At 43.6% G+C, this 18,897-nt stretch overlaps 1 protein-coding gene across 7 annotated transcripts in view; it reads right to left on the reverse strand.

Annotated features, from left to right (window-relative positions):
* AKAP9 (A-kinase anchoring protein 9) overlaps positions 1 to 18,897 on the reverse strand; it is a 377,557-nt gene that overhangs the window by 121,373 nt on the left and 237,287 nt on the right. For all 7 annotated transcript variants that reach the window (XM_073629643.1, XM_073629641.1, XM_073629642.1 and 4 more), the window contains one exon: positions 12,251 to 12,413. In XM_073629643.1, coding sequence (XP_073485744.1) covers positions 12,251 to 12,413 — 163 coding nt within the window. The remainder of the gene's footprint in view (positions 1 to 12,250; positions 12,414 to 18,897) is intronic.

Here is an 18,897-nt window from a genome sequence, read left to right on the forward strand (position 1 = left end):
TACACTAAAAATCTCATAGTCCACCTAAGGGGCCCTTTCACAGGGGCTTGTCCATTTGACGGACTCCGCTAGCTCAGCGGGGGATCGATCCGCTGATCCCCGCTGAGCAGGTGGATAACAGGTCCGTTTCCGTCTACTGTGCAGAGACAGACCTGTCAGAACCCCGCTCTCCTCTATGGGGAGATCGGATGAAAACGGACCATCAGAGATTTGTAGCAGCTACATAATCATTAGATACAGTATAAAGCAATTCCAGAGATATGTTGCTCAGTCATCAAGCTACAGCATCACCAACTTCATTAGATACCCATGTTATCCTACACAGCTGCTGATCATCAAAGCACATCCGAGATTTGTAGCTCTCTAGATTGTGTTGTAGTCAGCTACAGCAACAATTGTGTCGCCAGGAAAAAATAATCAGAAACAATAAGCACAGAGAATTGTAGCAGCCGCATATATCTTTGCTACCAAATTACTAATATCCCATGACCTTTATGCATGTGTACAGCTCCCTGTCAGAAAGAAGATGGTCTCACAACCGGATTCTGCCAAACGGGCATGCTTGAAAACCAGCATCCAGTCAGCAGCCGATCAGCGCTGAAAGTCAATGGCTGCGAGCGATGATCAGTGTGTTCTGGTCGGGGAGAGGCAGTCCCACTGTCAGAACACAACAGCACAGTGGGGGAGATTGTCGCACTAACATTGCTTGTGTTAGTACAGCGATCTGTCAGGTTTTTTTTTTTTGTTCAGCCCACTAAGGCTGGATTCACACCTATGCATTTTTGGTGCTTTTTGCATTTTGCAGATTTGCACTACAGAACGTGTTCCATAGAAAACAATGTTAAACGGACTGTAGTGCAAATCTGCAAAAAGCACTAAAACTGCATAGGTGTGAATCCAGCCTTAAAGTGTGTATCAGCCTTTAAGCTTAGTACACACATTAAAGCAGAGCTCCAGCCTCCCCCTCGAAAAATTTAAAGTCAGCAGCTACAAATACTGTAGCTGTTGACTTTTAATATTAGGACACTTACCTGTCCAGGGATCCCACGATGTCGGCACCCCAGTCGATTTTCTCATTGGCGCTCGGGTGCTGCCGCCGCCATTCGTTGTAAGGGAGATCGGCAGTGAAGCCTTTCGGCCGGTTCCCTACTGCGAATGTGCGAAGCGCGCTGTGGCCTCCGGTGGCGGAGGAAGGAGACCGAAATTCCATGGGGACCCTTTGCCGCATCCAGGTCTCCTGGAAGTGGGGACAGGTACCTGTCAAAAACTGGTACTCTTTCCCCCCTCTGTCCTCCCCCCTGAAAGGTGGCAAATGAGCCACCGGAGGGGTGGGGGAAGCAAACAAGTGGAGCTTACACTTTTGAGTGGAACTCCGTTTTAAGTTTTTCCGTTCAACCCAGTGGGCTGAACGAAAAAAACCTGAGAGGTCACCATACTAACTATGCAATGTGTTTGTGCGGTGATCTCCCCCGCTGTGCTATCGTGGTCTGCCTCTCCCTCGCCAAAACACACTGATCATCGCTCACAGCCATTGGCTGCTGGCTGGATGCTGGTTTTCCAGTATGCCCGCTCGACAAAAGCCAGTTATGAGACTGCTTTCTGTTGGACAGGCTGCTGTACACGCTGTCCGAATGTTTTAAGATCGTGTGTACCCAGCATTAGGGTGGCCATGGATGAGCAGATGTCTTGCCCAGAAAAGCAAATAGTAAGATATGCCCAACCTGGGTCGCCTCCCACATTCTTCATCACAGTTTGGAGGATACATGTAGAAGCTTTGATTTATTTTCTTCTTAGAAATGTGAAAAATCAGCTATCAGTCAAAGATTTTACAACACATTGGAAATTCACTTTGTACATAAAAGATTACTTCTAACGAACGAAGTGATGATTGCTGCTCACCTAAATGGCCCCAAATGCAGTAAGAAATTCTTCAACTGGTTGCATTGTTCGCTATTATTGGAGATATTTTTTCAGAAAAAAAAATGTGCATTGCTTAATTTTTCCAGCAGAAGCCTGGAGAGCATTGCTCCCACAATCAGTAGATCACGGGTGCAATGTGGGCTCTTGCAGACATGTCCTCTGGCTTTCAGCCCTTACTTCTGTACACGCTTTCTGACTGAAAGCCAGAGGACATGTCAATGGACTATGAGTGCTCATCAGTGCCCCGCAGCCCACTGAAACTACCGCAGTGACACGTGGTACTATCATAGTTTATTCATTCATAGGAAACTGAATGAATGATGCGGCTGTGTGGGTGAAGCCCCGCACAGCCATGCTCTTTTCAAAAAGTGACAGCGGGTACAGAGAGAAGAACCCCTCAACCACTGTAACAGGATGGGGGATCAGGGGGTTGGGGGGGCAGAGGCTAGAACATGTAATATGTTCTGAAGGTGAACTTATCCTTTAATTCGGTACAAATACTAACATTTTTCAGGAGCCACACATTGCCCCCGAAACACATTGAGTACTGTGCTAATGTGGTAAAAAAAACTTACTCTGGACTCTAACATTTTTGGTGAACAAAAGCAGTCCACATATCACCCAAATGCCCTATAGGGACACTATCGGCACAATATTGATAAAATAAGCATCACATACCAATATCCTAAGGTTCCTGCGCCATAACATTTTACTACATTAAGCATTCAGCAATGCATAACGGGGTGGAAGGAGGAGTGCACCTTACATTAATGACCTAATAAAATAGCTCTACAGGTGAACTTGGCAGCTGTCCAGGATCCTGACCTTCATGTTTTCTCAGCTTATCCGACATAGATTGCTAGTAAATATTTGTACTGTATAGGAGTGGAGGTTACATATCTGTTCTACATACATCACTCGTAGTATTCAAAAGTAGCGTCCAGTGCTTTTTAAAATATGATGGACGTGGGAACATAATCAGGGGAATTCAAAAAACCCTAAAGACATTTTTATGGCACTATGGCTATTTACAAGGCCAGAGAAAAAATGCAAAAATCCCCGACTCACTTTTTTTGGCAGCTTTACCAACAAGTGACAAGTGCGGCAAATTCGGGTAGTACGTCATAGCACCACTTTTATAAAGTGGCACTATTAATGAATCAAAGTCAAAAATAATTACCACTAGTTTGTAGCTAAGTGGACTAATTAAGAACAATAGGCTGGTGTACAGAGTGCATGTCTTTGTATGCTCTGTACCAGGCAGCATATTTATTGCCGCTATGTCCTCTCCACACTGCATATTTACTGCCGCTACGTCCTCTCCACACTGCATATTTACGGCCGCTATGTCCTCTCCACACTGCATATTTACTGCTGCTACGTCCTCTCCACACTGCATATTTACGGCCGCTATGTCCTCTTTACACTGCATATTTACTGCCGCTACGTCCTCTCCACACTGCATATTTACTGCCGCTACGTCCTCTCCACACTGCATATTTACTGCCGCTACGTCCTCTCCACACTGCATATTTACTGCCGCTATGTCCTCTCTACACTGCATATTTACTGCCGCTACATCCTCTCCACACTGCATATTTACTGCCGCTACATCCTCTCCACACTGCATATTTACTGCCGCTACGTCCTCTCCACACTGCATATTTACTGCCGCTATGTCCTCTCTACACTGCATATTTACTGCCGCTATGTCCTCTCCACACTGCATATTTACTGCCGCTACATCCTCTTCACACTGCATATTTACTGCCGCTACGTCCTCTCCACACTGCATATTTACTGCCGCTATGTCCTCTCTACACTGCATATTTACTGCCGCTATGTCCTCTCCACACTGCATATTTACTGCCGCTACGTCCTCTCCACACTGCATATTTACTGCCGCTATGTCCTCTCCACACTGCATATTTACTGCCGCTATGTCCTCTCCACACCGCATATTTACTGCCGCTATGTCATCCTCCCTGAACTGCATATTTAATGCCGCTACATCCTCTCCGCAATGCATATTTACTGCTGCTACATCCTCCTCCCCGCACTGCATATATACTGCCACTACGTCCTCTTCTCCACACTGCATATATACTGCTGCTACGTCCTCTCCGCACTGCATATATACTGCTGCTACGTCCTCTCCGCACTGCATATTTACTGACGCTACGTGGTCCTCTCCGCAATGCATATTTACTGACGCTACGTGGTACTCTCCGCAATGCATATTTACTGACACTACGTCCTCCTATCCGCAATGCATATTTACTGACGGTACCACTACGTCCTCCTCTCCGCACTGCATATATACTGACGGTAGGTCCTCCTCTCCGCACTGCATATATACTGACTCTACGTCCTCCTCTCTGCACTGCATATATACTGACTCTACGTCCTCCTCTCTGCACTGCATTTTTCCTGCCGCTTTATCCTCCTCTCTGCAATGCATATATACTGCCGCTACGTCCTCCTCTCCGCACTGCATATATATTGCCGATACGTCCTCCTCTCTCCACTGTATATTTACTGTCACTACATCCTCCTCTCCGCACTGCATATTTACTGTCACTACATCCTCCTCTCTGCACTTGTCACTGGTTGTTATTTAACCGCTGATGCAAGTTGAGACACTAGTTTCCTATCAGGTCTGTTCCCTAAATGTGAATGACAGCAGTGGGTGATTTCTACAGACAATACAAGGCTGTCCACTGACTATGAATCCACCCAGTGCCTGTTGTAGATTACAAAGGTTGCCGATCTAATGGGAACTAGTGTGATAGATGCAGCTGCAGGAGGCAGCACACCTGCACTGAGAGCGGAGTGTCCATATGGACAGTGCGGTCTCAGAGTGCCTCCACTCACAGTGCACGCCCCAGATTCATGTACCTGCTTGCAGCAATATTTTTTGTAAGGAGGCATGATGGAATTCTAATGAGTGTCATCCTTATAAATTACCATAGCTGTATCCAGCTGCAGAAACATAGCTTGGTTGAATTTGGGAGGGTAGTTAGCATGCGGCCTACTACCGGACACCTTGATAGATGCTGTGCATGTACTTTTACGACAGCGTACATACTTTTAAGTAGAATGCAAGAAGAAAAAAAAAAAAACTTCTGACTTTACAATCACTTTTTTTAGGCCTCTTGCACACGATACTTCTGTTTGAGCATCTTTTTCAGATGTTTTTATTTTGGATGTATTTGTGCGCATTTTCGTGCACTCGCATGAGGCGTAAATTACTGAACAAAAATGCAGATTATTCAATTTTTTTTTACTTAAGAATGCACAGCGCTTGTTTACACACCTGTGTGCATAGGCACATTACAGTGACCGTAATGGGCTGTATTTTAGCTCAGTAAAAAAATAAAAAAGCTGTACTGAGTGTTCATGTTTATTCTTTTGGAGTTATAACCTCTGGTGCCTAAGGGAAGTTTGGCTGGGTTATGTAAATGTTCCTCCTGGTTAACCTCAACTTTGCATTGTGCCCTGACCAGGCAGTAAAGAATGAACAAGCCCCAATTTAGCTCCTGGAGTCGGTGCAGTAAGGAGTTTATAATTAAACAGTGTTAATCTTTTGGGTATCTGGAAATGCAAGGCTGCAGGTTTGCCGACCAGCTTATAACGCTAACCACCAATTAAAGTAATAATGCGCACATATAATTAGCAAAAACAATGAAACTGAAACAAGGGCAAAATAAATACCTCAGCCATCTTTAATCTGAAGATAAATACAGACTCCTTGGTTCTCTAATGATAGCCCATGGAAGAACAGTACACGGTGTAGTGATCTACAAAGATACGCTTTCATTTGCCCTCGGTTATGTCACCTCTGTATTCTGCTGTAGTGAATTCAAGAAAGCAAGTCTTCCTTCTCCTGTTGCACACCCCATTATGTAAAATAAATGGGTCCAGCAACAATAATCAAATGCATTCATAAAACGCATCAACAAGCTGGCTATGAGATTGTGCAGCCACACACATGCTAGCTGCTGATTCAACAACCTGGCATGTGTTAAACACTGAAACCTCAGCCTTAAGTGGACTGGCTACTTATCACATGAACCCTGTTCTATTCAATGGAGTGTGAAATGTATACCCCTATTGGCTGAAAGTTCTGTTCTCCGTGCCCATATCAACCAGTTTGCCCTTTTCACAATTCTAGTAGAATACCAAAGAAAGGTAGGACACACAGTCAGTTGATATTCCTACCCAGAATACATTTTCCTTCAAGCACTTTAAATCGAGGGCTGAGCGTCACCAAAATGATATCAATGTGAAAATATGCTCGATCATCAAACTTTCTCTCTTTCCCATCTCCGAAATCATAACTGTAAGCTTTAAGCAGGTGTGTGCACAAAAAAAAGAAAAAAAAATCTCTGCTCTGCCGCTCTGTCACATGCAAAGCCCTGCAGCTAATTCCAACATGTGCAGAGGCGTCTGAAGAAAAAATAATCTGCCACGTCTATAGAATAGGTAGGTCTATTCAATAACATTCCTGAGAGAAAAAAAAACTGCACTTGGCAATCTGCAATTGTGCTTAACAAAAGAGAGAAAGATAAAGAGGGAGAGAGACAGTAGGATGGAAAGAAGAGAGATAGAAAGGAGAGAGAGAGAAGGAAGGATAGAAAGAAGAGAGGAGGAAGGAGAGAGAGAGAGAGAGAGAGAGAGAGAGAGAGAGAGAGAGAGGGGGGGGGGAGGAAGAGAGAGAGAGAGAGAGAGAGACAGAGAGAGAGACAGACAGAGACACAGAGAGAGAGAGAGAGAGAGAGAGAGAGAGAGAGAGAGAGAGACAGAGAGAGGGGAGGGGGAGGAAAGAAGAGAGAGATCGAGAGAGGAGGAGGAAGGATAGAAAGGAGACAGAAAGACAGAGAGACAGAGAGAGAGACAGAGAGAGAGGAAGGATAGAAAGGAGAGAGCGAGAGAGAGCGAGAGAGAGCGAGAGAGAGCGAGAGAGAGGAGGAAGGAGAGAGAGAGAGTGAGATAACGAGAGAAGGAGAGAGCGAGAGAGAGCGAGAACGAGAACGAGCGCGAGTGAGAACGAGAGAGAGCGAGAACGAAAGAGAGCGAGAGAGAGCGAGAGCGAGAACGAGAGAGAGCGAGAACGAGAGAGAGCGAGAGAGAGGGCGAGGGCGAGAACGAGAGAGAGCGAGAGAGAGAGCGAGAGAGAGGGCGAGGGCGAGAAAGAGAAGGGGCGAGAAAGAGAAGGGGTGAGAAAGAGAAGGGGTGAGAAAGAGAAGGGGCGAGAAAGAGAGAGAACGAGAGGGAGAGAGCAAGAGAGAGAGCGAGAGAGAGGGCAATAAAGAGAAGGGGCGAGAGAGAGAGGGGGGGCGAGAAAGAGAAGGGGCGAGAGAGAGGGCAAGAAAGAGAAGGGGCGAGAGAGAGAGAACGAGAAGAGAGAGAGAGAGAGAGAGAAAGAACGATAGAAAGAGAAAGAGAGAGAAAGAGAAAGAGAGCAAGAGGGAGGGAGAGAAAGAGAGAACGAGAAAAAAAGAGAGAACGAGAAGAGAGAGAGAGAGAGAGAGAGAGAGAGAGAGAGAGAGAGAGAAAGAGAGAGAGGGAGAGCAAGAGAGAGAGGGAGAGCAAGAGAGAGAGGGAGAGCAAGAGAGAGAGCGAGAGAAAGAGAACGAGAGAGAGCAAAAGAGAGAGAGAGAGAAAGAGGACGAGAAAGAGAACGAGAAAGAGAACAAGAGAGAGAGAGAGAGAGAGAGAGAGAGAGAGAGAGAGCGAGAAAGAAAGAGGGATGGAAAAGAAAAGAGAAAAAGAGAGAAGGAGGAATGATGGAAATGAGAGAGGGTGGAAAGAGAGGTTAAGAATTAAAGAAATAAAGGGAAAGAAAGAAGAAGGAAAAGAAAGAAAGAAAGAAAGAAAGAAAGAAAGAAAGAAAGAAAGAAAGAAAGAAAGAAAGAAAGAAAGAAAGAAAGAAGAAGGAAAAGAAAGAAAGAAGAAGGAAAAGAAAGAAAGAAGAAGGAAAAGAAAGAAGGAAAGAAAGAAGGAAGGAAGGAAGGAAGGAAGGAAGGAAGGAAAGAAGGAAAGGAAGAAGGAAGGAAAGAAGGAAGGGTGGAAAGAGGAGAGAGAGGGAGAGAGAAAGAGGGGGTGGGAGCAGAAAGGATGTAAAGAAGAGAGAGAGAGAGAGAGAGAGAGAGAGAGAGAAAGAGAAAGAGGGAGAGAGAGAGAGGGAGAGAGAGAGAGGGAGAGAGAGAGAGGGAGAGAGAGAGAGGGAGAGAGAAAGAGAAGGAAGGAAGGAAGGAAGGAAGGAAGGAAGGAAGGAAGGAAGGAAGGAAGGAAGGAAGGAAGGAAGGAAGGAAGGATAGAAAAGAGACAGAGAGAAGGAAGGATGGGTGGAAAGAAAAGAGACAGAGAGAAGGAAGGAAGGAAAGGTGTGAGAGAGAGGATGGAAAGAAAGGAGAGAGAAGGATGAAAAGAAGAGAGACAGAGAGAAGGAAGGAGAGAGACAGAGAGAAGGAAGGAGAGAGAGAGAGAGAGAGAGAGAGAGAGCGAGCGAAGGAAGGAGGGAAAAAGTGTGAGAGAGAAGAGAAGGAGAAAAAGCGAGAAGAGAGAGGGGAGAGCATGGAAAGAGAAGAGAGAGGGAGAGGAGAGCGTTGAAAGAGAGGAGAGAGACACAGAACGACGGGAAGGATGGAAATATACGTATATCTATAAGCGAGGAAGAAAGGGTAGAAGGAAGGAAAGAAAGGAAAGGGAGGAAAGAAACGAAGGAAGGAAGAGAGAAAAGGAATGTAAAACAAAAAAAAAATTAAAGGGGGGGAGTGAGAGAGGTAATGCAGGGAATGTACACAAGTAAGCAGCAGACAGAAGTAGGGCAGGAATGCCTCATTACAAGTAAGCAGCATATATTCCTCTGGACAGCCTCTGGCCAAGGCTAGACAGGCTAGAAAACTTGACAAAGGTATGTCAGCAATGCAGAGGGATCAATACAACCTTGACCTTCAGTCAGTGTAATGGGAAAGGAAATGTATTGGAATGCACAGAGACCACCTATTACCATTTTACAAAGCTTTATCCTGAGTTTATATCCAAACCATAATAAATAAATGGATGCCTACATATGCCTTGGGGCAGCACAGTGGCTAGCACTCCTGCCTTGTAGTTATTAATGTTCCAATACCACCCAGGCTCCAATATGCATTGAGCCTTTATGCTCTCGCCATACTTGTGTAGGTTCCTCCAGTGGCTCTGGTTTCTTCCCACAATCCAACAAAACATGCAGGAAGGTAAAATAGCATTTCAGTTAACGGGCCCTTACATATATAGGGACATAAGATTGTGGGTCCCTATGGTGGACAGGAAACAATAAAAATATATGTATTATGCAACTGTGCAATACCAATAGAGACATGTAGTAGAAACACACCTCTGAAGGGTTAATTCAGTACCCTGTTATTTAGGCACAGGTAGAGGTCTCTCCAGCACCCTCTCCTGGTGGGACATTTGCCTATCTTTAGTATGTCTAAGACATTAGAGGAGAATACTCAATGGATCCTAAAAAGATTTTGCTTGCTGTGTTTATAGAGACACTCCCAGGATAGTTCAGTCATCAGACAACACACATTTATTTGTACTCTTGTACAGATAAACAATATATCATCAACACCTTTTATAATCAAACCACAATCTTCCTTTGATTTTTGCCACACCTTACTCTGAAGTCTTAAAGTGATATTAAACCTTCATTTTTTTTTAGAACTAAAATAACAAACATGTCTATACTTACCTGCTCAGTGCAATGGTTTTGCACATAGCAGCCCCGAACCTGCTTTTCTGGGTCCCCCCCCGCTGGCGCTCCAGGCCCCTCCTCTTCAGCGAGTGCCCCCCAGGGAAAGCCACTCTCCCTGGCGTGGTTGCTCCCAAATCGCCCAGTCTGCGTCTATTGACACAGACCGGGCGACTCAGCCCTGCTCCCTCGTCACAGTATTTGATTGACAGCAGCAGGAGCCAATGGCTGCCACTGCTATCAAACTGCCCAAGGAGTAGAAAGACAGCGGCGAGAGCTGGATCGGATCGGACACAGATAGGAAATGAGAAGGGAGGTGGGGGGCTCCTGCAGTACAGAAGGTTTTTTTATCGCTCAATTCCCCCATCAACACAGTCAGTGTAGATGGGAGAACCCCTCCTGTGGTGGTATTGTGTTCTGTTGGCAGGGAGCCTTCCCAGCCAGCAGAACACAAGGATTACTGCTAGTGGCTATAGCCACTGGCAGAAATCGTGTGCAAAAATCTGACGGATGGATCGACCTCAGACTGCAGTGAAGCTCCGGTTATAAGTGGTGGTGTATGGATCTGATTCAAAGATACCAACAAGAAATAAAGATCGCCACCAGATCTCATGGTAAATATTGGCTGGTTGGCCTGGACTTTCCTTGCCTATTGCTTATTGTTATTTCAGGGGAGACAACAGTCTATGAACCAGAGAGGTAGAATTCAACAATAATCTTTTCCTCTGCCAAAATAAATCCAGAATTTTGGCTGAGCAAGGAATGAAGCCCTTGGTTTCTAACATGTCCCACAGGTTCTTCAGTGGCATCTCCCTCTTGGAGTTCCTATTGCTTAGATATATTTAATTTTGCAAAGATCAACATTGCAGCCAATAATCACTAAATAGGTGACACAGCAAAGACATCCATTAGTATCTGCTGTGTCGTTAAAAAAAAAAAAATCACTTTTTAAAGTTGCGATCTGGCCAAAGATAAACTCATATGACCATACAATATGGAAATGAGAACTGTTTAAATGTAGAAGCCTGGAATAAACGCCTGTAAGGGCTATGCCCCGTACAAGCGATCGGATTTTCCAACAAGAAAACCATGGATTTTTTTTCCGAAGGATGTTGGCTCATACTTGTTTTGCATACACACGGTCACACAAATGTTGTCAGAAATTCCGAACGTCAAGAACGCGGTGACGTACAACAAGTACGAGGAGCCGATAAAAAGGAAGTTCAATAGCCAATGCGGCTCCTTCTGCTTGATTCCGAGCATGCGTGAACTTTTGTGCGACGGACTTCTGTACACACGATCGGACTTTCCGACAACAAGTTGTGTTGTCGGAAAATTTGAGAGCCTGCTCTCAAACATTTGTGTGCGGAAATTCCGACAGCAAATGTTCGATGGAGCATACACACGGTCGGACTTTCCGACAACAAGCTCACATCAAACATTTCCCCGTCGGAAACTCCGATCGTGTGGTGTGTATGCGGCATTAGACGCTGGAGCTACTCATGTGATCTGTAATGCAATCTGCAACTTTTGATCAGACGCTGCATCTGTCCCCCACAGCTTCCAAGACTAAGAACAGAGCGATCAAAGACCGTTGATTGCTCAGTTCTGTCTTCAGTGAGCAGAGCTTCGCTGGAGCGCTGAGCTGTACAGGGGTTAGGAGTGGCTGGCTCAGTCTCCCAGCGGCTCGCTGAGAGGTTGAGCCAGCTACTGGTCCAGGTATCTGGGTGGATTCTGACTGTAAAGTTGGGATCAATCCAGAGCCTGGACCGGCTGAGTGATGTCAGCTGAGAACAGGTCACAGGAGTACAGAACGAACTGCACTCCTGTGATCCCCAAGATAAACAGACAAATTAGCTTTGGCTATACAGTATGGGATAAGAGCTTGACTTCTATGTATTTAACATATAAAGCCCAAAGCACATGAATGTGTGGCCTGTGTGTGCGTTGTTTTTACCCACATGTGGATGCACAGGTGTTCCATACATCCCCATGCAGGCAATCCCATTGCTGTCAGCAGCGGTTGCACAGACACAGCCACTGCTCCCAATCTGACATCTGTGCGGGTGCATATCCCCAAATACACCCCGGGTACACTCTTGCATACTCCCTGTGTGAACGTGGCTTAAAGGGAACCTTTGTCATGTTCAGGTTAGTTCAAATTACAAGACGCTGTTTTAGTGTCATGTGTGCCTTCACCATGACTTTCCCATGTAGAGTACAGCAATGTATTGTGACATTTATACCTCTCTCTCTTTTTTATGGCTGCTGTAAAAGAAGACTTTGCATAGAGTTGCAGATACAAGCTGTGCAGGTTCAGTTGTATTCGTGTACAGAGAGCGCCACAACTCAACATTGGCCTAGTCAATCTAACTTGTTCCACGCAGCAGGGAACCTTTACAAATTCGGCAGGGCTCTAGACTGACATGAACCTGGAGTCAGAGATGATCCCACAAACCGTTAATCGATGACTTTTTAGTCATCTACAAATATGCGGCTACACAGTTTCCAGAATTGCACCAGACGTTTACAGATGTCACCTACTTTTCTTCTAGTTCTCTTCCATATTTTAGATGTTTGGCTTACCTTCAGCTTTGCTCAGTTCTAGGGCTAAGTGTTCTGTAGCTTTGGCCTCCTCGTTGAGTCTTTCTTGAAGCTCCTCCTGGCATCGGAGCAGGTCAGTAGTCTCCCGTTTCCTCTTCAAGGATTCCCGCACCAATTCTGTTTGCGCTGCCTTGGCATGTTCAAGCTGCAGAGTGAAATAAAACAGACTGTAAGACCACTTTCATGGTATTCTAACTGAAAAGCTGTGACTGTGCACAGTGCTAAAGTGTACAGGTATTATTATAATAAAGTCTTTATTCAAAAACCATCCCAAACTCTATAAAACTATTTACTCAAAATGATTTAAATTACTACAACGCTTAAAGCATATTGATTGATAAACAACTTTTTCTTTATCTTGTTGTTGTATATTGTGTCTATTGCTTGCAAATCCCCATCAGTAGCAATCCTACTTTGATGTAGTGGTAAGGCTTGTTTGGTTAAATATTCTTAAAATCTACACTGGCAGTAGTGGCACTAGTGTGTCCCCACCTAACAGAAATATATATATATATATATATATATATATATATATATATATATATATATATATATATATATATTTTTTTTTTTTTTTTATGTAAATTTTAGTGCACACAAATGCAAAACAATTCTAATTTTTTTCATAAAATATAAAACATGGGGTTGCATCAAAGTTAATAGATACCAAACATGTTAAGCCTCAAATTGCACATGCCTGTGAAATGGTGAAACATGGAGGTAATTAAAATTGCTTTATAAGCCAATTAGGGTGAATTAGGGTCCTAAAAATATTGCTCTTACTTTGATGTTTGTAGCGATACCTCACATGTGTGGCACAACTACTGTTTACATACATGTTTGCACCCTATGCTTGCATTTGCACACATGCATAAGGAGCTTTTACATTTTTCTTCCAATTACTTTTATTTATTCTATTTTAATTTCAAGTGTTACTAAACCCACAACAGCAAAATCAGTCTGTATATGCAGTATAGCATGCTTGTTATACTCAATGTGGAACCTAAGGGGTTAATCCTCTGCATTGTGTAAAAAGGCTGTTTGATCCTTTCTCCTCTGATCCTCCCCTTCTTCCTCTGTCCCCTATTAATTTCCTGATAGTACAGAGCTTGGGGACAAGCTGCATATACTCAGTTTGTTGTGTATTGCTAGAGAGTTTTTTTTTTTTCTTGGGAGAGTGCATGTGATCAGCTCAGGGCCAGACCGAGGGTCAGGGGTCCTGCATCCTCATAGGACAATCACGGGAGTATAGAAACTCCTACAAGCTTTAACCAGACACTGATAGAAGTTACAAGACTGCTAATGACATATACTGCTGATGAGAAAAGGTATTTAGCAGTTTATATTTACTAAAACAATTGCAGTGCCATGTTCTGTGTACTGTGGGAGACCAGATATAGTGAATGCAGAGTCCTGGGTTTAGTAAGACTTTAATTTTTGGAATACTTTTTTCATTTGACTTTACTGCTATCACATAACATGTCAAATTGCATGCAAAATCTGAGCCTTTTGCCAGCAATGGCACAGTACGACGCTGAGTTTGCGGTGCCGCACCGATTCCCAGAAGTAGTTTCGGCTCTACTTTTGGCAACTTCGAGGGTGATTTCAATAGACATCTGTGCATGAACCCGCGCAGATGTCTGTCAAATCGCCCCCGAAGTCGGACTGAAATGCCTGTTTGAACTTGCACGATTTCAAACCCGCCCTCAGTGTGAATCTAGGCTAAAGGCCGTATACACACTACGAAAATCGGAAGTAAAATTTCGTCTGACGAACAATCTGCCGATTTTGGGATCGTTAGTACGGTGCTTTCGACAGCCGATTCCGATTTTTCGTACGACAAAAGCTGGTGGTGCAGGCTATAAAATTTTTGTCGGATGTGAACACAACATCCGATTAATTAATTAGTACGGTTTGTGTCCGAAAAAAATCGTAAGAGCAAGACTACGCATGCTCAGAAACGAAAGAATACATACAAAACTATTCAACGTTACATCACTTCTGAAGTTGAATTCTGTCGTCCGAGAATTTTCGTATGGTGGGTAACCTCTTCCCTTTCGACTTGAGACTAGATCGTGTGTACGAGGCTTTAGACTCCCAATGTCTTCACCGCACACCATTTCCGCTAATCGAGCACAGACAATGCTTGATTAATTGCTTACAGGTGGTCCTTCTCACTACTGTAAAAGTGATTGGGAGGCTGTAGAGCCACTCTGATCACTTTTACTGAACAGCAGATTGCTACGTGAAAGGAAAAAAAAATTATACCAAGTTCAGGGCTGCAGCCATGTGCTTGTTTTAACCAAGTCCAGGATGTTTTAAGACTGCCTAAGGACAGCAAGTGGTTAAACTGTATGTAAAACCTAACAATGAACTTCTATTATTTGCTCCTTTCTGGTCTGCTAAATATACCATTACATTTTTTTATTGTGATATCTATTCAATAAATGCAAAAAAAGAAAAAATTCTATTAATTTTGCGAGCTGATAATCTGTGTTCTCTGCCTGCGCAAATGCATCTTTGTAATGTAGGCAAGGTGCTCTGGAGTTCAAAGTAAAGAGGAGCACACTGCAGTATATTTCTGGCACACCAACCGTTACCTTTCTGTACTTGTGGTGTGTTTTAAGGGATCAAACATGGGGAAATACGCATGTGCAGCAGAAACGTAAGACATTTAAAAAAAAAAATTGTGCCTCGACATAGTGACACATCTTGCAGATTGGGCTGAAGCTTCAGATTGCCTGCAGTGTGAGACATTTTTGAACATTGGCTGCAAAGTGACCTTTTGCAAATAGCAGTTATTGTAAAAAAATTCTTGTGACACTTTAATACAACTGAAAACCCAATACACAAATTTTACGCACGTGCAGCTAAACAAATAACTCAAATTCCATCATAGAAAGCTTTAGGCATAAAGACCCTTTAATTATTTACACCAGAGTCTGAATTACTACTATAGACACAGCTATGCCATAGATAACATAGAATGGCAGGCTACAGAATGATGTAATGCTATATTCTGCTAATTGGATAGTATTTCTTGCACACACACAAAAAAAAAAAAAACAAGTGAATTTATAATGGTTAGGAGGAGGAATGCTAATGTAAATGCCACAAAATTTTGCCTATACAAGGATATTTTATATCACTGGCACATGGGAGTGTGAAAACAATAGCAAACTTATCGGAAAGCTATAATGGTCAACTGTTGTTTTATGTCTGTTTTATTATATCATTTACAGATTGAGCTACTGAGTTCCATAAACAACGAAGCAAACAGAGGTTCTGTAAAATATAAAAAAGGAGCACAAAGAACCACCTGCTGCTTCAAAAGCAATTACAACCCTGACCATCACAAAGCCAAATTGGTTGTGTTCCTTTCATGGTTTTCTCCATAGTGTACAATAAACAAATTATTAGGCAGTTTTAGTTATTTACAAATTATGAACACATTTTCCCTTTTCCCCCACTTTATCCAAAATGGGAAAAAATGTTTTGGCTTTAGATATATTTGATTTTGGTAAGAAGGACATTGAGCTTGTCTGCTAAAACAAGCGGGACTTTAGCAACCAACCAGGTTTTGACTACGATTCTGCCAATGATAAGCCCCATAGCCACAAGTAATATTGAAGTTGCGGGACGGGAAAGATAGCGTAGGTTGGTTCGGATTAATATCCAAACATGTCTGAGCTCCATCCTGGTTGAGATGGTCATATAGGAATATCTATTGAATAATTTTTTTCTTTCTAGTTTCCTCTACCCGATTCCAATATGTATGATCTCATTTATAACCCAATCGTGAAAACAAAGAGTCAGCACTAGCAAGAATAGAGGGTGTTTTCCTTCTGCTAAGATAAACAATAGGCTGCCAATAAAACTTCTACACCCTAAAGTCTACAAGACAATACTGACCCTCAGCCGTATAACAGGACACGGTCTGTCCTCTATGTGTGCTTAAAGAAGACGTTTAATCTGATCTCATCAACATGCTAATTTATTACATACCTTATTGTAGGCCCTGCAAAGTCATCACAGAGTTTCTGTGCTTTTCTATGCAACCCTAACAGATCATGGCAGGTAGAAGGATCCAGGTGAGTGCTGCACATCACAGCATCCTGCCTGAGTACTCAGCCCTCATGCCAGCAATGAGTAGTATCTTGAAATAAGTTAAAAGGTACATTTTTTTTTCTTTTTTTTTTTTTTAAACAAACATGTCATACTTACCTCCTCTGTGCAGTTGATTTTGCACAGAGTGGCCCCGGTCCTCCTCTTCTGGGGTCCTTCAGTGGCGCTCCCGACTACTCCTCTTTTTGAGTGCCCCGGAGAAGTGCTCTCCTTCGGGGCACCCGTGCGGGCGCGCTCCCGTGTCCTGCTGCTCTGTCTATTGACACAGACAGCAGGACTTGGCCCCGCCCCCCAGCTCCTGTGTCATTGGATTTGACTGACAGCAGCGGGAGCCAATGGCTGCGCTGCTATCAATCTATCCAATCAGGACAAGAGACACAGGCTGGTGTGCTTGTTCCCGGCACGGGAAAGACAGGGTTCAGGTAAGTAAAATGGGGCACTAGGGGGGCTGCTACACTAAAGAAGGTTTTTCACCTTAATGCATAGAATGCATTAAGGTGAAAAACCTTGAGGGTTACAACCCCTTTAAAGTGGAACTCCACCCAAAAGGGGAAGTTTAGCCTGACTGCATTACCCCCCCTCCCCCTCCACTGCCACATTTGGCACTTTTTTTTGGGGGGGGGGGATACAGGCAGTCCCCGGGTTACGAACAAGGTAGGGTCTGTAGGTTTGTTCTCAAGTTTAAATTGTTTGTAAGTCGGAACAGGTACTTTTTTAAGTAATTAAAAATCATATATATATCTATATAGATATATATCTTTATAATATATAATAATATAATGTGATATGTGATTTTTACTTCTCTGTTTTGTAAGTACCAGCCTAACTTTTGCGCAATAAACACCTGTCAACTGTACTTCACTATTAGTCCTCTTTTTTTCTATTTTTGGTGATAATACCTTCATATGACCAACACGTTGGGAGAGATCTCCATTGGATCCTTCTGTGAAATGCCATTTCTGGACAGCGATTCAGCTTAAATGACCCCTGGACTGAAAAGCCAGGGGTCCGTTCCATTTGGTGAGTGTGGACACAGGAGGTGGGTGTCACACCTTGAAGTTTGGCGCACCATTGCACGTTTAACAATTGGAGCACTAAAGCACTTATATATATATATATATATATATCTTAAGATGTAAATAGCTGATGGTGTGCAATGGCAGTGGGGGGCATGGGATGGGAAATAGCTTGAGCTGATAGTGTTTGTAAAGACTAGGGGTTTTTCACCCTAATGCAATCTCTGCATTAAGGAAAAAACCCTTTAGGTGCAGCAGCACCCCCCTTCCCCCCCAAATACTTGCCTGAGCCCAATCTCAATCCAGAGCTGTGGCCAAGAGGAGCGGAGCTACTCTCTCTCGCTCCTGGTGTGAGCAATGGGAGCCATTGGCTCCTGCAGCTGTCAATAAAATCCTGCAATGAGGGAGCAGGGGGCAGGAAGCAGAACCGAACCGCAGGATGGATCAGGACGGCATGAGTACTCCCCCACCCCAGCAAGTGGCTTGCTGGGCAGGGTACGCAAAGGCAGGAGGATCCAGGAGCACTGGTGGGGGATCCCAGAAGAGGAGGATCGGGGCTGCTCTGTGCAAAACCACTGCACAGAGCAGGTAAGTATAACATGTTTGTTATTTTAGAAAGAAGAATTAAACCTTTAATATCATTTTAGGGTTTGCTTTATGAGACCAATTGCTTAAAAATGCTCTTTGAGGTATAAGCTGCAGCTACAGTCTAAAAACATGAAATACCCCTTAAAAACAAAACTTTGTCTTATTAAAGCATTCCTTGGTTTTGAGCCGGTTCCTCGCTCTTTTCATCTATTATAGCGTCTTTTTCTGTACACACAATACAGCAGGTGGCTTCTTTACTTAATGCAAAGCAAACACTGTGATGTCACATCCTTGTCTTCCCACAGCAGGTCCTGTCAGGACTCTTGGTGTTCCTTCTCCATGTTTACCTAACGAATGTTTTCATCTCTGATCATTTACACTGTGCACTTGTTAGATACATAAAAGGTACAAATTCGGGAGTTGTGTACACAACGCGTTCATAATCCATGTAATCTTTACTTCCCATCATGTTCTCTCCCAATAAATAAACACAAGAGGGAAAAAAAAAAAAGTTTAAAAAGGATTGGGCTGAATGAATCCCTGAGAAATGTAACGCATGAATAATTGAAAAAAAAAAAAAAGCTGCTTAACACTGACATTTCACTTTCAGGCCAGTGGTATAAACTATCCTCTGGCTTATATGTCTCAGCCCAAGTGAGGTCCCCTGTTTAAATTCCTTGATCACTTTACAAAAACTTGCTCAGAATTCAACTGGAAATAGGGTGGGCAGAACTAGGAACTTGAGTGCAAGAATCTTAGGGGTTGATTTACTAAGGACAAATAGACCGTGCTCTTTGCAAAGTGCAATTGCACTCTGCAAGGGCAGTTGCTCTAGAGCAGTGATGGCGAACCTTGGCACCCCAGATGTTTTGGAACTACATTTCCCATGATGCTCATGCA

This window comes from Aquarana catesbeiana, linkage group LG05 (assembly GCF_042186555.1).
Source record: "Aquarana catesbeiana isolate 2022-GZ linkage group LG05, ASM4218655v1, whole genome shotgun sequence".
In the NCBI taxonomy this organism is placed as follows: Eukaryota; Metazoa; Chordata; class Amphibia; order Anura; family Ranidae; genus Aquarana; species Aquarana catesbeiana.